Source organism: Poecilia formosa, unplaced genomic scaffold (assembly GCF_000485575.1).
Source record: "Poecilia formosa unplaced genomic scaffold, Poecilia_formosa-5.1.2 Scaffold46, whole genome shotgun sequence".
Classification (NCBI taxonomy): Eukaryota; Metazoa; Chordata; class Actinopteri; order Cyprinodontiformes; family Poeciliidae; genus Poecilia; species Poecilia formosa.
In genome coordinates this window covers 632105-656845 of record NW_006799985.1, presented here as the reverse complement: position 1 = coordinate 656845, position 24741 = coordinate 632105, and the positions used below count along the sequence as shown (strand labels likewise).

At 39.7% G+C, this 24741-nt stretch overlaps 4 protein-coding genes across 8 annotated transcripts in view; 2 read left to right on the top strand and 2 right to left on the bottom strand.

Moving 5' to 3' along the window:
• garre1 (granule associated Rac and RHOG effector 1) overlaps positions 1 to 6984 on the top strand; it is a 33509-nt gene extending 26525 nt beyond the window's left edge. For both annotated transcript variants that reach the window (XM_007552134.2, XM_016671543.1), the window contains 6 exons: positions 655 to 780; positions 857 to 1938; positions 3376 to 3541; positions 4662 to 4799; positions 4940 to 5015; positions 5120 to 6984. In XM_007552134.2, the coding sequence (XP_007552196.1) occupies positions 655 to 780; positions 857 to 1938; positions 3376 to 3541; positions 4662 to 4799; positions 4940 to 5015; positions 5120 to 5446 (1915 nt within the window). In that variant the 3' untranslated portion in view covers positions 5447 to 6984. The remainder of the gene's footprint in view (positions 1 to 654; positions 781 to 856; positions 1939 to 3375; positions 3542 to 4661; positions 4800 to 4939; positions 5016 to 5119) is intronic.
• Positions 6985 to 7187: 203 nt separating this feature from the next.
• On the bottom strand, positions 7188 to 8961 carry ss18l2 (ss18, like 2). Its single transcript, XM_007552133.2, has 4 exons — positions 8808 to 8961; positions 8577 to 8653; positions 7425 to 7509; positions 7188 to 7345 (listed from the first exon to the last, which is right to left on the bottom strand). Exons 1-4 carry the CDS (start codon positions 8874 to 8876, stop codon positions 7289 to 7291), a joined length of 288 nt encoding a protein of 95 aa, XP_007552195.1. The 5' UTR covers positions 8877 to 8961; the 3' UTR covers positions 7188 to 7288.
• A 794-nt stretch (positions 8962 to 9755) lies between these two features.
• Positions 9756 to 17278, bottom strand: lsm14ab (LSM14A mRNA processing body assembly factor b). Its single transcript, XM_007552131.2, has 10 exons — positions 16929 to 17278; positions 15744 to 15907; positions 15027 to 15171; positions 14424 to 14615; positions 13998 to 14078; positions 13661 to 13837; positions 13202 to 13358; positions 13018 to 13044; positions 11652 to 11892; positions 9756 to 11495 (listed from the first exon to the last, which is right to left on the bottom strand). Exons 1-10 carry the CDS (start codon positions 17050 to 17052, stop codon positions 11472 to 11474), a joined length of 1332 nt encoding a protein of 443 aa, XP_007552193.1. The 5' UTR covers positions 17053 to 17278; the 3' UTR covers positions 9756 to 11471.
• Positions 17279 to 19276: 1998 nt separating this feature from the next.
• LOC103138054 (transcription initiation factor TFIID subunit 4) overlaps positions 19277 to 24741 on the top strand; it is a 114793-nt gene continuing 109328 nt past the window's right edge. For 3 of the 4 annotated variants that reach the window (XM_016671555.1, XM_016671554.1, XM_016671553.1), the window contains exon 1: positions 19277 to 20900. In XM_016671555.1, the coding sequence (XP_016527041.1) occupies positions 19529 to 20900 (1372 nt within the window). In that variant the 5' untranslated portion in view covers positions 19277 to 19528. The remainder of the gene's footprint in view (positions 20901 to 24741) is intronic. The other variant, XM_016671556.1, reaches the window with a different exon arrangement.

Genomic DNA, 24741 nt, shown 5'->3' with positions numbered 1-24741 from the left:
GCAGCGTTGATTAAAAACCACAGCTTTTGAGATCTTTTAACATACATTTGGCTACGAACACAATGTTTATATGTGTCCGAAATGGTTCGTTTTGGGTTTGGATTAAATTAATGTCACTTTGAAATAGTCTTTCAGTGTCTGCTTATGATCGTCTGTGGGGAAGAAGGGACTGAAGCAGGGATGTAAAACGTATAAACATCATATAATAGAAAATACTGCATTCATCTTCAAACAACCAGGTTTATTACTTTCTCCTGCTAAATCTGCTTTTAATAAATTAGCTAAACTTGGATAAATACAGGAAGCATTTTCAAGACAGAGTGACCTCAATCCTGGTTTTGTTTCTTCTGAATAGACCAAATGGTTTTTCATTATGTTTTGTAAAAATTTAAGTACTGCGGCTTATTTTATTAAGAAGGAAAAAAACATTTTTTTTTGGCTTGCAGGTTTTTATAACTTGACGATTTTTGTCAATGTGACAAAAAGTTTGGACACCCCTAGACTAAAGTCTTTTATCGTCAGTGATGGACACAAAGACGTAACTAAACATTAGTCAACACTGTTACAGTTTGGTTTCAGATAATAAACCAAACTGGTTAGTGCAGTACAGTCTTGGATATCGTGTTGAGTTCACATTTTCTTGTTTCTGCTCAGGTGTCTGAAGGAGGACCCGGCCACCATGTCCCTGCTCCAGCGAAGCCTGGATCCAGAGAAGACCCTCGGACTGGTAGATGTGCTTTACACAGCCGTGTTTGACATCAACAGATGGAAAGAGAGAAAGTAAGAGGACGTTGAACCAAGAGTTATTTTTCTTTCTTCTCATTTGTCGATAACACTTTGTGTTTCTCTGAAAAAGGGAGCAGGCCTTGCCGACCATTCAGATCCAGCTGCAGCGTGAAAGCCCAGAATACGGTGGCCAGGCGGACATGCCTACGGGTACCAGCTCCAAAACCTCCAGTGGCTTGCCAAAAACGATATCTAAACTGACTTCCAAGTTTGCCAAGAAGGTCTCATCTAGCTCCAACAGCGGAGGCAGCTATTCCATCCCCAGCACTCCATCCCGCAGCATGCTTTCGACCAGTAGCTCCGACGACAAGGCCAAGGGCCTCGGGCACAACGACGGGAGGGTACAGAGTATTCTGCAGATGGGCGGCTTGTCCAGCACGCCTGACGCCACCCAGCAAAACCAGTTGGCTAATGGCTCGGTATCTGATGACCAGGGGAAGAACCTTCCCACTGACCAAGAGATGCAAGACGTCATCGACTTTCTCTCAGGATTCAACATGGGCAAATCCCAGCAGGCGTCACCCCTGGTGAAGAGGAGGAACTCTGTGGCCTCCGCTAACCCTGCGGAGCTGAAGCCGCCGAGTGGCCACCCACCCGCTTCCCAGTCCATTTCCTACACTGCTCTACAGACGCCGTCTAACTCCCTAACTCAGCCGCCTCCGTCGGTGCAGAAGCAACAGACTCAGCCTCAAACCCAGCCGCCCCCATCCCAGCAGCAGCAGCAGCAGCCTCCTCCGCCTCAGCAGCCCTCCCCCCCTGCCCTGCAGTTCTACCAGCACCTCCTGCAGCCCATCACCCAGCAGCAGGCTTCTCCTTCCCAGCTGCCACCCCAGCAGACCCCACCACAGGTTCTACCACAGCAAAGGGTGCCAAACAAATGGCTTGGCACCTCAGGGCAACAGCCTGCAGCACAAGGCCCCCCAGCAGGACTGTCCCCCTTAGGTCCCATCAGCCAGTGGGGGTCCCCAGGGCTGTCTGACCTGAGTTCAGACCTGTACAGTCTGGGCCTGGACAGCACCTACATGGAGACCGTTATCTCGGCCATGCTGGGTCAGAAGCCACAGGGGCCCCGCAACAATACTTGGCCCAACAGGGACCAGAGTGAGGGGATGTTTGGAGTCCTGGGAGACACGATGCCCTTTGACCCAGCAGGTAAGGCCACGAGCTACCATCTACCGTCTGGAAGTTTGAGCATCACAAAAAATTATAGGGGACGTGTTACGCAGGTTTTACATTTAGCATGTTTTTGCATGACCATTTTGGTCTCTACTGCTCTTAAAGAAAACAAAAAACAAAAAAAAACACCCAATTGGTTTTTGGCTTAAGTTAATGGTTTTTGGTAACTGGAAAGCAAGCAGTTTAAAAAACCTCCAGAATGCAATGTCACAAATCAGCAGGCTCTGCCCTTCACCTAGCAACCCCAGCAGAGCCTGGCTCTTTGCCTAGCAACCCAAGCAAAGCCCAGCCCCTCACCTAACAAGCCCGACCTGACAGTTCTACAGGAAATAGTCATAATGTCCGTCCACCAGGAGTGTAAACGCCAACAAGTCTGTGCTAATCAGAGTGATTCCGTGTTTAGTGGAAAGTCTAGTGGAAGGAGAAAGTATGGCAGAAAAACGCTGCACAATCAACAAGAACACCCGCAGCCTTGCTGCGATTGAAAGAAGAGTGCGACTGCAAAAGTTTCTACACTTTGTCCTTCCACTTAACTTTCCATTAATTGGTCTGTATACCACAGTAATAAGAGATATTGTCAAGTCTCTTATGAATAGTTCACCTTAAAATAAATAAAAAGTGAGTGTTGGCTCAGCCGTCTTCTGTTGACTGCTTTATGTTGCTCTAAATCACAAACATGTCCAACTAGAACAAAAACCATAGCTTTTGGTTCAGGCTCCATTATTGAACCAACTCACTCTTGATGCTAACATCGGTCCAGAGGACAAAGCCTGTTGATTGTGGCATAAAGACGCAGACAAATGAAATGTTGGGGGTCTGTTGCACCAGGAGAACAATGTTCAGAAGGTTTGTGTTCGCCTTGAGCTGAAACTCCTGAATGCTTGCTCTGGGTGTTTTACTAATCGGCTTAAAAAGTTTTTTCATCTGAAGTCTTTCTTGGCTCATAAAAGAAAATTAGTTTGCAGAGATCCAATTACATAAACAAAACAGGACGGGCAGACAGGAGAACATTAGGAACAAAAGGCGAGATAATCACCAACAAAAGCTGTTTAAAACCATTTAGTAACCATGTCGTACGTAATTATGCGCCATCCCAATTTGAATAATCTAGCCAAGCAGCTGCATCATCTGGATGAGATGAGAAATTGAGGTTATGTGCAGAGCTGGGCTTGTCAGTTTCTATTTACAGCGCAGCAGACTCTTTTGATTGCAGTCGAAGCCTACTGTGCAGAGTTGACTTATGGCTATTGTGATTTTTCTGCCATCGTAGACAGTCTGGCTTAAATGGATTGAGCTCCGGGGTATGAAAGAGAAAAGCTGAGGGCGTCAGAAACTCTCATGAGTTTATTCCTCCCCCCCACACACACACACACACCCACCCACCCTCCTCTCTCTCTCTCTCCCTCCATGCAGTTGGCTCTGACCCAGAGTTTGCACGTTACGTTGCCGGCGTCAGTCAAGCCATGCAGCAGAAAAGGCAGGTGCAGCACATCCGTCGCCCGAGCAACACGCGCAGCAACTGGCCGATGCCTGATGAGCAACACAGAACCTGGTCCCACCCAGAGTACTTCAGTGAGGGGTAGGCATGTACAAAGCACATCCGCCATATTATTGACTTCCTGCTTTGAAAAAATTGTAAAGACTTAAAGAGGAGCAGCAAAAGCAAATGAGGTGGGCAGCAGATGGTGTCATCCAGGACATGTTACTGTGAAATATTGTCTCAGCCTAGACATCATAAGACTGTAATACAGCAACAGTCTTCAGTCAGAGGCCTCTTCAGATTGCAGGACTGACTGCTACCACAGCATTGCCATCTACAATGACTGTTTGAAGATATTTGTCACAAAAGCATTTAATTACCTTTTGGGATGAATGAAGTATTTTTAAATTAAACTCAATGTTAAAACGATTTAAATTCCATCATTCTGTAGTGAGAAAAATGATTAGAAAACATTTAAAACAGCTGCCAGTCCTCACAGGAGTAAATTTGTCCTGAGCTCTGACTATGATGCTCATGGAAATTGCTATAAAAAACCAATTAGATTCTACTGTCACCACTCAGAAGGTTAAAATATTAAAACTCATAATGTTGCAAAGTTACAACTGAATGAATTGCAAAGCCTTTGGATTAAAACCTGCTAAACAGATATGAAGAAAATTGAGTCTGTAGAAATACAGAATTTTTACATGAAAACCTTAGTTGATTAAAAATGGATGGAAACAAGTCACAGGTATTGACTCGGCGTGATTTAATTATCAATTCACTGATAATAAATCAACAGAGCAAAATGTAAATACTGCTATAAATGTACCTGGATTACAACAAGACTCTTATAAACATTTAGGTGCAATGCAGGCCATGAGTTATTTAAACCAGCGGTTCATCATCTTTCACAGTAATGTTTGTCAGTGTTTTTAATTAAATTCCTAATACAACTGACACCATGAGGCATTTGCCACATTAATCGCGGTTGTTGTCGTTTAATTCCACCTACAAGTGAGACGCCATTCTGCTTACACACTAATCCAGGAAAACAACCTAGAGGTAAATAACTGCTCTGTCGTCTTTCACAGAAACGTCATTTATTAAATGATTACACTACTCTTAAATATCTTTAACTTGGTTGTAGCAGGTCCTGCGTATCAGATCTCCACGTTATTATAGGATCGTAATGAAAACACTGCGGGTGCTTTCTCAGGGAGGCCGTAAACAGCAGCTGGTCAGCCAATCAGGGAGACTCGGCCAGCTCCAGTGACGAGACTTCATCAGCCAATGGGGACAGCCTGTTCTCCATGTTTTCCGGGCCGGACCTCGTAGCAGCGGTTAAACAAAGGAGGTGAGATTTTTCACTGATAATCAGTCAATAACTACTTTTTAAAACGGAGATGGACAAACTGAACGGTACAAGATTGAAATCATGAATTTGAATGAAAAATCGATTTAATTTGTGATGTCTTCTCCTTTGTCTTTCTTTAGGAAACACAGCTGTGGTGAGCCAGAGGTGTGCACCCTGCCGTCACCTCCTCTCCATCACATTGGTGACGATAACCAGGTAACAAGCCAAACATTTTTCTATTTCCAGGTTGAAAGTGACACAAACCTTCGTCCTGACCTCTCTTCTCGAATCGTGACTCATTCGTACTCTCTGCCCCGCAGGACAGCAAAACTAAAACCTGGCCCCCAAAAGCGCCGTGGCAGCACACCACCCACACCCACACCATGCCCAATCCCAGCTCTTCCTTGTACCAGATGAACCTGCCTCCTTCCTCCCAGTGGAGCGACTCCATGCAGATGCTGCAGTCGCCCGTGTGGTCGACCGCCGGCGACTGCTCCGCCTCCGCCGGGATCTCCTCTGGTTTTCCCTTCACCCAACAGCAGCAGCAGCAGCAGCAGCAGCAGCAACAACACAAACCCATGACCAAGGGCTTCAAATCCTTCCCCCTCAAACACGAGCATCGGCCCTCCTACCTTCACCAGTACTGATCGAACGAGTCCAAAGTAACGTGCCGCCGAGGATCTGCAGCTCCAGTCATTACACTCCACACCCACTGAATTGGAAGATTTGTAAGCCTCAGAGGCGACGTTAAGTACACACACTGGCTCAACATTTTTGTATTTATATTTTTCCATGTCAAACATCTCCACATTAAAAGAAGAGAAAGACGTATTTTGATGTTTTCTGAACTGCCATCTTTTACACTTTGAACGGTGCATGTGTCATTCTGGCAGCAGTTAGTCTAGTGGTTGTTTCTCTGTCCTCAGACAAGAGCTGGAGACGTGCACGGCCGTCACCCACTTGCTTCTGCAGCTGCGTGTGTGTATGCGTGCGCGCGCGCGCATGTGTGTGTGCGTGTGTGTGTGAGAGAGAGAGACTAGAGGGGAGAGGATTACGAGAGGGCAAGGGCTTGGAATGCTCTCATTTCTGCCCATAATAAGTATACTGTGTCTACATAGCTGTAACTGCCAAATCTCATGCAAGATGACTGAGTACAGCTAGCATCTTACTGTTTCATAGCTTGTAAAATACTGAAGTTGAAATATAAATATTTAGTTCTTTTTATCAAGAGGCTTTGAGCAGGCTCAGCATAAATAAAGTAAGCCACTGCAGAGGTGGAATTTGAGAGAAATACACTACTTTTACATCAACTGACCAGAGTTCAGAGTTATAGCTGTATCTGTGTGCCATGTTGGTATTGATAGCACTTGCAGATTATTTTCCAACCAAAGCGTTGTTCAGAGGACGAATGGTGCTGAGGAGGCGTGCTTATTGACGAACATGAAGTTTATTTCCTCCTCTCCAATTGGCGTTTTTTTTTTCTCCCCCTTTTGCTCAGAAATTAAAAGAAAAAATAAAACACTAACTCCCACAAACCTAATGTTTTCTTTGAGATATTTTTGTGTACAAGTATCAACAGTATTAATCTTATTTTTGTATTACATGTTATACCATAAACTGTATGTTAGTATTTTAGACATTACATGATTATTTTCCACCTCCCTGTATGTGAACAAGCACATTTCTTTCCTACAGTCATAACTACACCATTGATCTACAAAGGTTACCAAATATACCATGCTAAACACTAAAACATTGTGTGAAAAGGGGTTTCGTTTCCTTTACAGCCCTTGTTCCCTTGGTTTTATGGCAGTGGGCTGCATTTAAAGGCCCAGAATGTTCTTTTTGTGATGTTTGCGGATGCCAATGTTGCCTGTATTTATGAAATGACACCATGTTTTCAGATAACTAACATACTTAACATGTTTACAGAGAATAGTTTGTTGTATATACATATAAATATATATCTTTTTATAGTTAATGTGCTTTGCACAATCAACATATAGGGTTTGTTGCTTTTTGTCTGTGTTATCTCCCTAACTGTTGCAGCCTTTTTTTTTTAAAAGACATCTTTACAGACCTTGGACTGTAACTGTTAGCTTCTCAGCTGTGTACAAATGGTTTACTAGTGGCTTCTACAAAAAGATGGAGAAAAATAATAAAAACATGTTACCCTGAAAGACGAGATGAAGGGGGACTGCTTGGCTTATGTTGCTTATTGTTCTTTTGAGCTGGCAACTGATTTTTTTTTTTCTTTTCCACAGTGTACCAGCAATGCAAAAAACGAATAAAAAATTAGCAATTCGAAATGCAAAGCATTGTTCTTATAGGTTAAAAGTCAGCCAATTATTCCACATTTATGTGGAATAATTGGAAACACATCTGGAAACAACTTTAAAATGGTCTTTATTGCACACATACTGGAATGAATAAAGTTAATTTTTATTTCACTATAAAAGTCCTCTGACGTGAGAACTGTCCTCCCACAGTCACCGCGTCTCTTCGTGTCCATTAAGAGCAGGTGTTGACGCGTCGCTGGGTGAACACTGGGAACAAAGAGCAGAGTTGAGGATAATAAGCTCTCACTGTTTCACTCTTAATAAGCATTCAGTTTCTTCTCCTTACACTTGTGATGGGTGGAGTGTCATCAGGACTGGCGTCAGCTATGGTAGCCAGATAGACAATGTTGCGGTGCAGGATCTGTTGGTACCTGTTTCACATGCAGAACAGACCAGATTTACTGAAGGGCTATTTCCCTGTTTTTAATAACTACAATCTGCTGCAGCTGAAAATCAGATCCACTTGAAGGGATCAAGCTTAAGCTGGTCATTTTATACCTGTTTAATCTTTAAAATACAGTTAGATTTTAAAAAAAAAAACCCATGTATTGCATTTAATTTGTGAAAACAAAAGCCATTTTAAGACTGGTTCCTTCACTGCATTACATATAGTTCAGTTAACAACACTATTGAAAGCATAAAGAAAACAGGTTCTGATGTAGGAAACCTTAAAGAGTAATTGTAAGACTTTTTTTTAGACTAAGACAAGTTCTGTCTTGGATGCAGCCTTAAAAATCCTATTTTTATGTCTGCACAAGTAGAATAAACTGTTTGGAAATCACATTCTGTATGTTGCAGAACCACCAGGCTAAAGTTAGCATCTGATTCTGCAATAACAGAGTGATTTATAACTCCAAAATAGTCTGATATTCTCAAAGCCTTACAATTGACCTTTCAGAATTTCAACTATGTTTTTCAGAATCTGAAAAACATCGTTGAAATTAGAATATCCCTGTAGTTTTTAAATGGGACCCAAAGAAAACTGACCTGATGCCAACAAAATCCCTAAATTAATCTGTCTGGTTAAAAACAGCGGTGGGTAATAACTAGTTACATTAACTTAAATAACCTTTTGTGGTGGTGGTGGTAGTGGGGTGGTCCTTTAGGGGGGTTTACTACACTATACCTTTGTAATATTGGTATGAAGTATCGCTAGTTTTAACCTACGCACTTTGAGTAAATTTACTGAATGAAGAATTAATATATTTTAACCAAAATATATAACAGACACACTTTATGTTAAAGTGAGACCTCTTGTTTCTAGACGAGCTTTGTTTGTCTATCTGCTGAGCCTGTTGTGCAATTTACAGATCGAGCAAATTTTATATGTAATATGCATTAAACATAATCCGTTCAAGTATTTCAATATTGAACTGGCATAGAGATAAAGTCAGAGCTTCAGGATCATGAACATCATCAGCAGGCTGTTTTAACTTACTGCACACACTCCACAGCGCGTCCTTTCTGCATGTACTCGGTGATGCATCTTATCAGCTGGTCGTTTTCATCCAGTAGCTACAGCAGAGAAAAACACAGGAGAGATAAAATAGTCACATTTAACTGGCCAATATATCGCTACCGTTAGCTATGAATCAGCTTTTCAGACTAAGCAGGAAGTAAAATGAATCCTTGCTGATGCTTTATCAGCTTCGTCAGCGTCGTTTCTTACTCTCTGTATTGTTTCTTGGTTGATTTTTGCCTTCCCTCGGAGCTTCTTTGGGACAAAAACAATCGACATGTCTGAGCTGTCCTTGTTTACCTCTGATGGCCGCGCATTTTCTTCCGCCGCACGTCTTCTTCGCCTCCGGAATTAAATGACTGTGTTGCAACCGCAGAATTAGCGCCATCTGCTGGAAAGGTGACGGTCAAACGCAGCTTCTCATTTAAATGTTTTAATTTATCAGTGGCGCCCACTAACAAAAGATCTACGAGATGTATGCGAAAATATATCGTTAAAGCATTTATGCAAGTACAAATTTATTTGTTCTATTTACAAACACCGTTCAGTTTTTATTTGTAGCAAGCTCAATTTAAAAACAGAGAGAGGATAGCACGGAGAAATCTGATAGAAATAGATGCTCTGTCAGTAAATGTTAGTTTCATCCTAAGCCATTAAAAAAAAATCCTTAAATATAAATTTTAATTCAAAATTAAAAGAAACATTTGGGAATGGAATATTCCAATGCATATACACAAGAATAACATTTTTGTTCAATTGTTATACAACCCTCACAAATTATGTTAAATAATTTCATATTAAAAATGGCCCCTATTTTTCAAATCAAGAAGAAAGCAAACGTTTGACAAAGTTATTGAAAGAAAATAAAATCTTTCTGGTATGATCAACCCATGATCCTGCAAGGAAAAGCAGATAGGATTCAGAAATGAAACTTCAATTGGCAGATTGGAGATTTAGTAGATTTTCAGTTGTCTCACATTCTTCCTGATGATGGATTGAATGGTTTGATTTGTTCAAAAGTGAAGACATTTTATTTCCCCAAGTTTGGAAAACTATGCATGCACATCAAGGCTTTGCACGAATAAAACAATGCAAAAAAAAAAAAAAAAAAAAAAAAANAAAAAATCAAACGAGAACAAAATAAACAAGGACGACATATAAATTGTACAACTCTTTATTTTTGTAAAAACTCAATTTTGATGATATCCCAAGAAAACAATTCCAGTGACTGGAAAGAGTAGCAAACATGAAAAATGTCAGTTATAACAATTTAGGCTCAAATAAAATCTTATTGGTTGCTGCTAAAGCCAATATAAAGCATTACTTCCACAGGCCATCGTGCATTTAGAAGTTGTTTGTGCGATAACCTTATAAGACATTTACTGCGCTGCCAACTTAACCACATTTGAAGAAAAAGAAAAAAAAAAGAGTATGTATTCTCACCTTGTAGTGCCAGCAGTACTTCTGTCACAATGTAACATTTAATTAATGGGAGAAATATGAGGGGAAAGAAATCATACCACCATGCTCAAGGCACTCCCTACAAAGTTTGAGGATTGGATTTAAAAACAAAAGAGAACCTTCTTGAAAGTACTGGTCGCCGCATCCAGCTTTTTGTCCCTTTGTTCACGAGTCGGTAAAAAAATAAATTCACTCCTGAGAACGATCACATTGACGATGCAACAAATGGAGCTACAATTTATCAGAAATCCAGTTAAAAATGCATCTGAATCCTCGTCAGACGTTTCCCATGTTGAGTAAACAACTCCTGTAGCACTACAAGTGCTTCGTTTAGCTGTGTGAATTGCTGCCTGTTGACATAATGGGGGACACACCAATGAGTACGACAACACAAAGGGACGTCTTTACATAAAAAAAAACAAACAAACAAGGATTTAAAGTACTGAAATTACAAGAACGTACATATAAGTGACAAATTTTCCATTGAAGACTTTTTCTTGGCAAAACAGCAAATTTAGGGAAATAGAACTTAAGTGTCTTTTGCCAAGACGCAAGATAATTAACATCTTTTCAACACAAATTAGAAAAAAAAATCACCTCCTTGTATTTTTAACTATGTAAACACGGCCAAAATTAAATCCCCGTGCAGCTGAAGCTTTGTGAAACATACCGAACAAAAGAACTTTGACTCCTGCATTTGAAAGCTCTTGGTACCTGCAGACATCCAGCAGGAAAACAACTCATCTGACGCAGGAGGTCTGAGGGCCAACATAAGTCGAAAGGCGGAAAAAGTCAGCTGGCTTGAACTAGTTTTACATTCATTCTTTACACACAGTTCTGATGTATGATTCTGTAAGCCTCACTACTTCATAGAAAATCAAAGATAAAAAAAAATACTACTAATGAAGTAAAAACACTGAACACATGGCAATCTAACTGAGCAGAAAAACGCATGGTGCAACAGGCAGTGGTGACAGATTTGGTGCCGACAAATATCAAAAAGTTAAAGAAAGAAAGAAAAAAAAAAAAAAGAGTAAAGCTATTGATCACAAGGGCTGCGATCTGCTCACAGTTTAAGAGCGTACAGCTCCTAATATCGACAATATCAAAGACAACTTTAGTAAGAAAGGAATTCAACTGATGCAAAAGTACGCAATTACTCCAAAGCTTTGTATTTACATGTGATCTTCCAATTTTTCCAACAAAACTTCTGGAGAAAGAAACCAAAAAGTCTCAAGGTGGAGAGCGGGAGTGGGGCCGTCACCCCCTGGTGTCAGGCAGTCCACCGAGGTGCTGGTGTCCAAATAATGTCTTCATTCTTTCTGTCAAATGTAGAGACCACAGGAAATTTCTACAACGGGCATAATTTCATGACAAGTGGCTACAATTCTTGGTGGATCCATCACTGAAGTACTACGCAGCCACCTTGTTATCCTTCTGGAACAGATAAAGAAAAAACACCAGGAATCAGCAAAAAGCTGATTCAGCTTAGATTTTTCTTTCTACTAGATTTCAGTTGAATACGTTACGATAATATGATATATGATAATATAGTATGATAATACAGTAATTAAGCGTCCTTGTTATATTTACCCTGTATTCAAAATCAGAGAAATCACGGCCTCCTCTGCCACCCCTGAATCCGCCCCTGAAGCCGGGCGGGGCCCCCCGCGGCGGCCCAAAGAACCCTCTGCTCGATGGCCGGCCCCGGCCTCCGCGGGGCCCCATGTACCCTCGCCCACGGAAACCGCCTCTTCCACGTTGGTGTCGGAGAGGAATGCCGAAAGTCTCTGCGTTCATTCGTCTCTCCTCTGCCCAGGTTGGCCTGCGCTCCCTGACACAAACGCAAAACACAAAATCGGCTCACAGTTAACTTTAAACGGCAAAAAAATAAATAAATAAAAAAGCCACACACACACACACACACACACAAATGTGGAGGAACTGCTTGGTAACAAAGCTTTTGGTTCCAAATGTTCACATTTTGCTTTAAGTGATGGTAAGATGCCAAAGCGAAATAAGGATGTATTCACGCCTGACCAGAGTTTGTTTCCCTTGTTGGTTCTTTTGTCTTAGTGTGAATACATTCAAGTGAACTCCGGTGCTGACCAAACAACCGGACTGAGACCCATTTCTTGAGGCGGTTTCACTTCCAGGCGAACTCTGCTGCAGTTTGCTTCTGGTTTTAATACAGACCAGTATTAATCTGAACCAACTACAGGAATTACACGCCTTTCTGGACTTCAGCAGACACCAGTGCTGGTCATTATCGTAAAAATACTGTAGCTAATGCATGTAATGACTGAACTGAAGTCGCATCTGATCCGTTTTCTGCTTCGCCATGCTGCTGCCAGCATGTTGTGGGTCAGACAATGCAGAGAATCTGGTCCCATTTAGCTTGCACCAGTTTTTACTGATGCAGTTATAAAATTAGAAATTTTACAGTGTGAAACCTGCACTGTATGAGCTGATCTGAAAATTCAAAACGCCGTTTCAGTTGTAATAACGGGACAAATGTGCACCACAGAAATGCAGCAGCAGAACCTCCAGAGTTTGTTTACTTTCTCGGTCTGTGTTTTGTCCCACCCCATCATTTCTGTCCAATGGGAGCAAAGATCATCACCTGCATTGCTTTGTTTACAAATTATAGTCCACTTCCCCCCCCCCAAAAAAAAGAAGAAAAAAAAAAGTGCAATTTGAAAGGAAATGGCATAAAATTTTTTTTAATAAAGTCTGCTTTTAGTACAGACCAAACAAGGGACTTTCCTTGAGTGAATACAACCTAAAAACCAAAAAAAAACAGCCATCATTTTATTTGTTTTAGCAAAACTAAATCAAATATAGCGTGGTTACTTTACAGACAAATTTTAACAGACGACGACTGAGGTTTGACTCGGTTCACCAGTTAAAAATTTGCCGCTGCAGTAAATGATGAAACTTAAGAGAATATTTGACTTACCTTGGAAATCCACCATCACCCGATTTACTTGAAGAGATAAAAACAAAAAGTCAGTTGCGGTTTCACATGTTGAAATATATGAATTTCATGAACAGAAAGTCAAACCAGTGATGATACAGTTAAATATCAAGTCCACACAGAGTTGGGTGCATCTGAGCCGTATCTGCTGTGTGAGCTGTAGTACCTTGAATCATCACAGGACAGGTTATCAAAGAAGGACTTAGTCTTGTCATAGTAGCAGGTGTTTATCGTAGCCTCCTCTTCCTCAGTGGCGCCCTCGTTGGCTGGATGTTCCGAGTCAGCAGTTTCTTCTCCGTTCAGAGCCTTTTCAGGTTTGTCATCTGTTTGTTGGAAGAAATTAGAAACAACACTTTGCTTTTTTTTTTTTCTTTAGCAGGAGCTGAAAAAATATGCTCATCTAAAACAAATTTTGTAATTATTTTTTAGCATTTTAGAGTCTGGATGATGCAGAGGGACATTTGTATTATTTTTTTTAAGTATGTACCTTTGCACTGACAGATGTAAACCTGTTCCTGAGTCTAAGTTAGGTGATGGTGATAAAGAGTTCCTAAGCTGTGTTTAGGCATCGTGTGGCGTAGCCAACAGCTGCTGAATCAGACATCATCCTGAGCTGAAATGTTACCTTTCAGTTTCAGCTTGTTCTGAAACTCCTTGTCAATCTCATCCTTGTGAAACTGGGCGTTGGCAGTTTCAAAGTCAAAGTCCTCATCAAATTTCATGGTGCCATCTTTACGCATGTTCACTCTGCCCCTGCTGCGGTTTCCTCTTCCCCGGCCGCGGCGGTTGGACTGAACACCAGCTAATACCGAGAAAACATTCACATTTAGAAAACAGAGCAAGTTTGACAAATATAACACTAAGCATGGTAGTACTAGCTCTATCATGTCTAAAATCTCTTGTTAACAATACTGCATACGGAGAAAACTGATTTATGTAATAAAGGCTTAAGTTTATTTTACCAATTTGACGCCTGTTAGGATCCCGGTTCTCGACAGCACCCTGCTCATGATCGGGCTGGGAAGTCTTCTGAACATCAGGAGCTGAACAACAAACATTCAGATGCTCATCAGTGAAAAAAGCCACCAAGCAAACAGGCATGAATGCAAATGGAAAAAAAAAAAAACACACACACACACAAATGTTGAATCTTTGCACCAGTTTATACCCCCCAAAATTACAATTTTTGCCCCCGACTGTGTATGCAATCTTTGACCTGGCTTAGTGACACCTTCCTCTCTGAGTGAACTTTCAGACTAAGTCAGTATAGAAACATTTTGAACACATGATAGTAATAACTTTATGCATTTACAATTTATACTCCAGGATGAACCAAATAAATAAATATCTGGCACCGACACAAAGATATGAGCTTGTTAAAGCCTCACCTTTCTTCTGCTCAAGCAGATCAGGGGGTTTCTGGCTGCCAGTGGCAGAGCTGCTGGGTTTGGCCGTCACTCCTGGCTGAGTCCTCTGACCAACGGCGGCAGGCAGACCAGGTGCAGCTGACGGGGGAGCCTGCACCGACGGCTCCACCGGGGCACTTTTAGCCAAAGAGTCCCGCTGAGGACTTGTACGTCCTACACAGCAAAGGAAAAAGCAAATCTAAGTTGATGTTGATGCAACTTGGTATTGGATCCGCTGCTGTTTTTGTAAAACACATGAACGCCGAGCACAAATAAATGCAGATAAACTGTAACGTTGAAAGGCTTTCATTCTTTTGATTTGCTGCAATGATGTGAACAATGGAGATGACTTTACTTTGATTGTGCCATCTGTCAGACAAGTCTGCTTCACTAGTGAAAAACGCTAAAAGTTGTAATTTTGTGATAAAATCAGAGCCTCTTGTTATTTAATGACAAAGATTATACACATTCTCAACTACAAATAAACATTTCTTCGGTTATAGTGCATCGTGGCAACATGATTTTAACTATAAGGAATGTTTCTTTTTCTTTCTTATTTTTTTTCTAATTGTGACAGCGACTGACCTCCAGCAGATCCAAACTGCTGCGACCCGATGGGTGGAACGCCGAACTGGCTGTAGGAAGGAACCGGAGCCCTGCTGAATGCTGCATAGGAACCAGCTGACCGGAATGATGGTGCAGATGCTGCACTGGAGGATCCAATTGATGACTAAAAAAGTAAAGACAATTGTAAGAATACACATACGTTTTGAATAAATTGCTCAACAGTTAATAAAATAAATAAATGCGTGCAAGTCTAAAATGACCAATACACCACCTTGCATACACTACTTATAAGCAATTTGATCAGTTGCAGTTGGAAAAAAAAATAAAATCATGGTCTGTCTCTCTCTCTCTCTTTTTTTTTTACAGCAGATGTAATTTCATGATTCATATTTAATTTCTACAAATATATCTTGTTCATTTTGGCCCATTTAACACATTTATTATCTCCATTTTAAGCTCTTCGTTTTATTGGGAAAATATCTATTTTGATAATCATCTTTTACATCAGTCTAATGTAATTGGTACATTTACAGTGGAAAGTGTAAAATAGGATTGTGTGGCAACATGAATTTACTTTTAGAAGCAATATGATTTTGTTTTCAGTTCCCGAAAAATAGCATTTCTAGAGACATAACTTTCTTTTCTGATTAACATGCGTGAAGACAAAAGACGTTCAATACAGAAAACATAAAAATCAGCATAATAAGCAGTCTTTCTACACATAAATAAACTTACCTGCACTATGGCAGGGTCCTGAGGAAGAGAGCTAGTGGCTTTGGGTGGCTCGCAAACTGTTAGGTCTTTTATATCACTTCCTCTGAAGATGATGTACTCAAACACTTCATCCCGAGGTGGTATAGGCCTTTCTGTGGGACGGTCTTCAGTGCCAAAAGAGCGAACTGTTTGGAAATAAAATGCAAAGTTACAAAAATCAGCTACTATAAGTGAATCTGGGGCTATTATTTGAGCAGTGGTTACTTGATTGGTAAGTACGCTACTGGCATTGATAACATACTTATAATACACTGAGAATCAATATTGGAGTACTTGCAGATACAGGGTACTCATAAAAGTGTCCTCCTGGAACACTTAGAAAGATCACAAATGTGATTTTTTTTTTGATGAATAAATGACTATTAGATGTTAAAACAATTTCAATCCAACCATTGGTCTTTTTTTAAACTGTACATATTTGCTGATGAATGTTGTAATTTGAGTCGCAATGTTTCACAATTTAAGAGAGAAAAAACACTACAGCTCTTTGATTTCTTATGCAGATCTAATATCTTGGAATTATTTCAAAGTTCTTTTGATGGTTGAAACATTACATTCTTTTGGTTTTACATTAAACTCTTGCTTGCATAACTACAACGATCCTTCCAATATTTTTCTACTACAAACCTAATCAATAACAACATTTAAAAAATAAACAATGGATGAGGCCAGCCTAGAACATTCTTTAAAACTAAACACTGAATTAAAACGCAATGACAAGTTTCACGTTCATAATCTGTTCATCGTCATATTTAAAAATATACAACGGTGAACCTGTTGAAATTTGTGATTAAACGTAATGAAAATGTTTCAGAGCATTAAAAAGTGACTTGTATAACCCAATTATCTTATAAAAACGGGGAATTCGGACTTAAATACAATTCAAGCGGGCAAAAAATGTTTTATAGTATAAATATGCAAACTTTTGAAACCATTTCTCTCTCAACGGTGGATTAAGGAAAAGGTCGAAATCAACGTAAACAAAAGAGACAGCGTTACCACAGTTTAGCTAGCCGTTAGCCAGCTAGCAAAATGCTAGCTAACTAAGACAACTGCGTTAAAAAGCACATTGACAAAACTACTGTTGGAAAATTGCTAATTTTGCCCGAATGAGAGCTACAATCCTCTTTGGGTGGGTTTTCTTACCTTTAGCAAGAGCTACTGTCGAGTTTTCAGTGTCGATGGTGTATAAAATTCCTTCATAGCGAATCTCGGCCTTAGAGATTAGGCTAATTTTGCTGCCAATGTACGGCGTCCCTCCTCCGCTCATTTTTATCCGCCGAGTTAACTAAAGCGCTCGCTATCGAATAAAATGTTTATCTTCCGACGCAAAATCAAATGTTAAATATTCTGAAGCGATGTTTCAAAACTACATAGCATAAAACTAATAAGATGCTATCCCTGAACCACATTCGTCCCGTTCCTTGACTCCTTAACACGACATGGCCGACTTCATTTTTGCTTCCTCCGCCGCTAAGGATTCTGGGACAAAGATTGTGCTCTAAAAATACGCGTCCTCTCTTTTAAGTAGCTGCTCAAGTAAAACTACTTGGATTTAGAGAATATGTTTGGACTTCAGCAAATACATATAATCAAGTATCTTAATCAATTTAAATTATTCAATAAAAAAGATAATTCGTCAATAAAAGTAAACCTATCGCCAGCGGTTATTGGACAAGAAGCGGGGTACACCATGGGCAGCAGTCTATTACCAGACATCAGACACACAATTTCAAACAGAAGAAACACTTTTTATTTTTTTAACATATGAAACATGTGTTACATATATGTATGTTAGAACACGGTAAAGTACTAACTACTAAGTGGCAATTTATGGTGTGTACCAATCATTAATGTGACTGCCAAAAACTACAAAAGATTCAGCAGATAGAAAAAAATAACTAATTTATTTGGAGAAACACTACACTCATTTGTTGTCAAAACATTTCAGATACAGAAACATCTCTCTTTTTTTGGACCATCATCACATTTTACAGTGCTCTTAAACATCATTTGCAGGTAAAACTACTCACTTGAAATTGTGGGACAGGTATTAACACTACCCAGTGGTGTCAAACACTGATTCTGATCAATTTCAATTGTCGTGTATTCAATTGTCGTGTATAAAACCATTTTTAATCAAACTTATCTATTTGGGTGTTTTATATAGATCAATATCTCTTTAATAACAAACAAACAAGCAAACAAACATTAATAAACTTCTATGTAATTACAGTGGGGGATCTGTAGTGAAGTTCAAATGTTTTCATGTCCACAACAGATTTGAGTTTAAAGTAATCTTTTAATTTTAAAGGACTACTTTAAAATTTAAGTAAAATTAAAGTAATCTTTATTCCTTCGAACTTCTGGGTCGAAGGGATAAGAATGCCCCAACCAGACTCCCAAGTCTGATGGATAATTTGTAGAGAGACAAAGATTAGGGTTAGAGCAAGGAGACTTTCCAACTTGAAAGACTTGAAGCTCCTTAGAAATGATAAATTACCAAACCACCGGGGAAAGATGGAAGGTTTTGCCACTGTAATGCCAATAAGCAGCCTTTCTCTGATTAATGAGTGATATGAATGGTTTGTTATTATAATAAAATGTAAGAAAACATAAATATATTAAAAAACATACTTCTTTTATTTAACTTTTTTTTATTTTTTGGAAGATATGTTTCTTTTCATGTCAGAAACCATCAATTTGGTTGATTAAAGAAAAACAATCCAAATATGCTGAGGGTTTTAAAAAATTGGTAACAATGGTATATTACAAGAAAAATATCTTAAAGCAATAGAAATAGGAATAGGAAGCTTTACATCACTAAGGCATGACATTTTAGGGCAGTCAAAGATAGAAAAAAATTGAGCAAATTTCTGACAAAAAAAAATCAGCAATTTTATAGAAAAAAATAAGTAAATTTTCAGTTTTTAAAAGTCATCAATTTGCTAGAAAAAAAATCTAAGAAATTATTGACTTTTGAAACTCACAAATGTCCATGTTTTGTCTAGAAAATTTCTGAGATTATTCTCAAAATTTTTGAGTCTGTTTCTTAAGCAATTTTTGTCCTTTCAAACTCAGAAATGTCTTAGTTGTTTCAAGAGAATGCCTGAGATTAATCTCAACTTCTCTGAGTTGTTTTTGGAGGAAATGCACTCTTTCTTTTTTTTTCTATCTGCAATGGCCTTAATATGCCATTTTATCTGGGAATGAAAGATATTGAGATTTGTATTGTATTAAAATAACATTCTGAATGCAAGTTAATGGCACAAACAGTCAAAGGTCATATTTTTACTCTATTTAGGACAAATTGCTTATTGTTGGTTTCCTAAAATAATGACCTAAGTCATTTCATTGCCCAAACTGATTTGGGGAAGAAGAAAAAAGGACAACTTTTTTCTTTCCAAAAGATGTTTTAGGCAAAAAATAATAATAAAATCACTTTTTTTTTGCAAAGAAAGAAAATTACTTAAGCCATTATTTTAGGAAGGTCACAATAACATGGATAAATGAAATTCACACCCAAAAAGACAACCTGAACACATTCTATGCCATTTACCTCAATAATTTTAAATAAAAATGAAATTAAAGCAACAACAACAAAAAAAAGAGTCAAGAGACCCAGGAGGGTTAAAAAATCTCCCGTAGAGCTCCCCCTCATCTGGTGACGTTAGGCTCATTCCCACAATGCCTAGTAACACGCATGCGCGGTGCGGCCGCTATAAAGCTGCTATCTGTGCTCAGAGATGGCGGGCGCCTCCGACCCCCTGGAAGATATGCTCTTTTCAGAGGTGGATGAGAAGGCTGTTAGCGACCTGGTGGGCTCTTTGGAGTCTCAACTGACTGGGCAGAGCAACTCCGCGGGGAAAGCAGACGAAAACGGAGGCGCTGGCTCTGTGGCCCCTGCTAACCATCACTTAGGAAAAACGCTCCCAGCTCCAGTGAGTACCACAACACTAGAACAACAACAACAACCTGGACGGCGGAATAAACCTGAGATGCGCCAGGAGGTGAACTCTAAGGACGCAAGCCCGGATAAAATTGTCACCTCTCTGTCGCTGAGCTGCTCCTCTTCTTTTGGCGAGCCTCCCAGCACTTCGGCTGGCTGTGTGAACGCCACTAGCAGCGGCATTCAATCACATGGAGCATCCATCACACCGCTGACTGCATCTGGCGTGTCAACTTTGGCATCCCCGCAGGACAGCATCAGCACCACATCCAGTCGGAGCGCCAAGGTGAGCCAGTGCACAGGTGAGGCGCCCGCGGAGGCCAGCGCTCCGAGGAAGCGCGTCGCGACGCCGAGAAGGAGCCCCTCGGCGCGGATAAAGAGTTTGAACGGCGCAGCGGTGACGACGAGACGGAGCAGCATCACAGCGGTGACCGACAGCAGCATCATCAGCTCCGTGGACCCGGGCGCAACTCCGCCAAACTCCACTCGATCGGCCATCAACACTTCCACGTTCACTCTGTCCAACGCAAACCTCCCCGTGGGTCAGTCGGCTATTCCTCTGGACCGGGGGACTCCCACCATTGCCTTGCACAGACTCCCGAGTCACATCGTAGCCAGTATTGCCCAGAACGGCAACGGGACCAGCGTTTCGGCGCTGGTCCAGCAGGGTGCTCGGATAGAGCCCGCCACATCCTCATCTCCCACGGGAGATCTCAGCAAGGCGGCCACGGACACCGGAGCTTCCAAAACAGACGACTGTCAGTCCAATATTGTAACGCAAAGCCAGGTTGGTAGTGTGAGCTCTGTAATAAACACTGTACTACCGTCTGCTTCCTGCGCTATCACACCAGCAACAACCACTACAGCAGCTCCTACTACCACCACCACAGTGACCCAGCCTCTGAGCTCCGCTACAACAGCTGTGTGTACCACCGCCATGGCGACCACATCTGTCTGTGGAACTGTCCAGACCACAGCTGTGACCTCCACCATGAGCATGGTCAGGCCCACAGCTCCCTCTCCAACACCTGCCGTGGCCACCCCTGCACTGTCTCAACCCCGTCCAGGGGTCCCAACGCCTCAGAGGATAGTAGCCCCCCAGCTGATTGTCAGACCTTCACAACAGCAGACCACCATTCAACTTCCCCCTGGCTTTACCATCCCACAGGGTAAGCTTTTATTTTGGAGGGTTGGAGAGAATGTGCTTTTTTTTCCCTTGGTGTGCAGTGTGTTTATGTAAACGTTATTAAGCCTTGTTCTCCAGATTATCCTTCCCTTGTAAAGATGTTCACTGTAAACTATTTGAAGGTGGTTTAATTTGAAAATGAAGACGCCCAGTCTGCTGCCTTGAAAGTGCAAGTAAAGTCAACTAGAGCATTGTTTTGGTTTTAAAGTTCATCAAGTTGATTTAACAACAAAAGGCAAATTGTCTAAACCAACTATTTATGGTATAGTTTATCATTTATTGCATTAAATTTCTTATAGTGATTGATTTAATTGATTTAATTTAATTGATTGATTGATTTATCATTGTCATGATTAATTCCAAACCATCTCTTTTGTCATGATTGCTTTTTTACTATTTCCTCCACTATTTAATTTTTACTGTTTGTCCAAAAAGAGTCCCAAAAAAATCTAAATAAATTTGAAAATAGGGTTAAATGTAGTTACTTTGTGCACTTTAGTGATAAATCACACTTCTTTACGTGACAGGTGTCCAAAAGAAGTGTATTAAAAATCCACTTCTTTTAAATTATAGTTATATATATAACTATAATTTATAGTTATGTACATATAACTATGAGTATATTTATATACATAACTATACTCCATAAACACAAGAGCAGAGCATTTGTGTTTATGGAGCCATGCAGTTAGCTACAAAAGAGGTAATCAATAGTCCTTATAATTTTTGTTGTTATTAAAACAGTGGCACAATATTTTATGATAAAACTTTAAGTCCATATCGCCCACCTCTCGTCTAAACATTATTTTTTAAGATCTGATAGCTCATTAACCTTCAATTGTTAGTAGTTATCGCTTAATACTGTAATTTACACCAACTAATTATTTCACATTATACAAGAAATCTGCTTTCACCTAGCTAAACAAGGGCACTTTTCTGTATTACTTTTACTCACATTATCAATTTAAAATAACTACTTGTTTTTAGCCAGTATTTTAGATTTTGAATCAACTTGGATGAACAAAATATCTGACCTGGTAATGCTATTTGTCTAGAATCATTTTAAATTTAGCTCAAACATTTGGTTCAAGCAGAACTTTAGCAATAGAAGAAAAATATCCTCAACTATTGTCAACGTAACACACTTCCATCTCACTCACGGTGCAACACGGGATACAAAAACATGCCGCTAAGCATCTTGGGAAATGGCTCCCACTCCTGCCCTTTTCTTCTTTCAGTTATTTTTATAACTGAAAGGAAATAAAAAACAAACTTTGTTTACTCAAAGTTTGTGTAAACAAAATTTTTTTGTCATTTCGTGGGGAATAAAAAGTCAACACAACTTACTACTTACTGTGAGTTTATTTTTTATAAACTCACATTTAAGTTAAAAGTCTAAAGCTTGCAAGATTCCCTTTATTTAATGAGTAGAAGTTAGTGGACACAATTAAATGCGACTAAAATGTTTTACAGTGCACAAGGCATGAGCATAAATTTATCTTTTGTTGTTGCCCCACAACGAAAACTATTGCCTCTCCTAACAGTTCATGTAAAACAGTGGTTCTCAAACGTTCCATAGAAAATCCGCAGTAGTTGTTTTTGTTATCAGTGTTGTGGCTACCAGCCCAAGGTGCCATGCCTTTTAGCAGGGGAGGCACGCAGCATAAGCTCTACAAATGTTGCCTTCCTGCCATGTTTTTCTATTTGCACCCCACTCAGTGGGGAGTGAGCACCTCTTAATGTTGTAGACTGTGAATGGCTAATTCTGCAAAAACTGCTAAAATTAAATGACTGTTTCAGTTTTTTTCTTGGCTCCATTTGATCACATCTAGTCTAAAAATGAAAAAATAAATAAATAAATAAATAAATAAATAAATACTTAGACTGGTTAAGCCTAAATTGGATTATTCACTGTTTTAGACTTGGTTTGAGATTTACGAGGCCTTTGGGCTATCCAGGGTTGAAGGAGAGTGGCTCAAAGACAAAGGTTTGCCCAGGGTGCCATTAATGAAATGCCTCTGCACGTAATGCCTCACTATATCCAAAGTTTTGCCTTACCGACTTTTTCATTTGTTCTGTTTTGCCATAAAAACAGAAAAAGCATTCCTATCCATTTATACATGCTTAAAGTAAAATTAAATAAGCAGGAAGGCGCCCTAAAGTCAGGAAACAAGATTTTCTTCCAACCCTGACCTCAACATCCAATTTAGCCGATCTGCATGTAAAATAAGGTGATAATTGCAGTAATAAAGTTAATTTGTTCTGTGTGTATCTCATTGACATTTTTTCCGCACACTAATACTGTCAGTAAAGATGTACCTTTAATGCTTAATGACATAGAATAAAGAGGCGTCATTTGTTATTAGCTTGTATTGCTAATTGCAATTAGCCTGTTCAATAGTTCAGACAGGAAATTCCAGATATAGAGCTGGCCAGTATGGATAAAATATATAAAAATATTATTTTTCTTCTTTGAAAGGTTTCAGATTTGAAGTCTGGTTTTTAAGATTGCATCTGTTTCAATACAAACTTAAAGAACAAATTGAAATATTCAATAAAAATAACTAATGAAATATTTTTCAAAAATGTCATAAACCATTTTTATGACATGGTTTGAGATTTACGAGGCTTGCTCGAGGCAGGAAGCAATTCTTCCTGCCTCAAGAATTGGTGGACTTTCTGGATTAATACTCCTTCTCAAGTAACAATATGTTGCTGTACAATTCCCATTTGCTGAACTGAGAGTCTGGAGGGAACTAAAGATCAGGGTGATGGCAAGGAGGACTTCCAACCTTAGAGGCTTGGAGCTTGTTACCAGATCAAATCATCAAAATACCTCAGGAAATATAAAGAGGATTTGATTAACAGGTTGCCAATTAGGATCAGTCTATTGATAACTGGTAAATAGTTACCAATTCTGCCTTTTTGTTGTTGGCAATTATCAATGGACTTGATAATTTGCCTTTTAGCTGCTTTCCTTATGAATGATTTTCTTGCCTTTAATTTCTATTTAGCTCCTCCACGACCCATTCCTAACCTGTTTGCTGTGGTTTTGGTTTTCATGATGCTGTTTGTTCACATAGTTTCACTGACAAACCTCTTGGACCTTCACAGAGCAACTGTTGGCTGTTTATTTCAGTGTATCAGAGTAAAATGATCTAAATATAAATACATCCACAACTGTTGAAAAAGATGTATTATTTTAATTTGACTCAACAGTTATCCACTATTTTCTGTTGGTTTATAAGTTGAAGTGTCTGAATTAGACTGGCATTTGGGGCCTTAATATGACAAAAAGTGAAAATGTCAGAATAATTTTGCCAGGCACTGAATGTTAGACGCCTGTGAGATCAGTTTCAACAAAATATCTTCCTTTCATCTACAAACTTAATTATGTTTATTTGATAGAACCATTTTGAACTAATGTCATCTCAAGGCATTTTATAAAAAGTAATTTTATTTCAGTCATACATACATTTCAATTGATCCCAGGTATCAAACAATGCAGTCGAGTTCAGTTCATTATTCAAATTAGTCAAAAAGTTTTTTGTCTAAGGAAACCCCGCAGTTTGCATTGAGTCACTGACTTGCTGCATTCACTTGTCCTGGACGAACAAGCAGCAACAGTAGACGATCACACGTGTCGCTGGTTTTTACAGCACTCCCTCATACTGAGCATGCATGTATCAACAGTAGAGAGAAAAAAACCCTCCCTTTTAACTGCAAGAACTCTCCAGTAAAACCAGAACCTGGCTCAGTACGAGCGACCATGTGCCAAGACTGATGGGGTTTCAGAAGACATAGCAGATACACAAAAAAGAAAC

Coding starts and splice junctions, on each gene's coding strand:
- ss18l2 (XM_007552133.2), bottom strand. CDS start 8,876: ATGTCGATTGTTTTTGTCCCAAAGAAGCTCCGAGGGAAGGCAAAAATC. Junction 8,654..8,807: donor ACCAAGAAACAATACAGAGA/GTAAGAAACGAC, acceptor TCTCTGCTGTAG/CTACTGGATGAAAACGACCA. Junction 7,510..8,576: donor CGCGCTGTGGAGTGTGTGCA/GTAAGTTAAAAC, acceptor CATGTGAAACAG/GTACCAACAGATCCTGCACC.
- lsm14ab (XM_007552131.2), bottom strand. CDS start 17,052: ATGAGCGGAGGAGGGACGCCGTACATTGGCAGCAAAATTAGCCTAATC. Junction 13,838..13,997: donor TCCTAACAGGCGTCAAATTG/GTAAAATAAACT, acceptor TCTCGGTATTAG/CTGGTGTTCAGTCCAACCGC. Junction 11,893..13,017: donor GGTGATGGTGGATTTCCAAG/GTAAGTCAAATA, acceptor CGTTTGTGTCAG/GGAGCGCAGGCCAACCTGGG.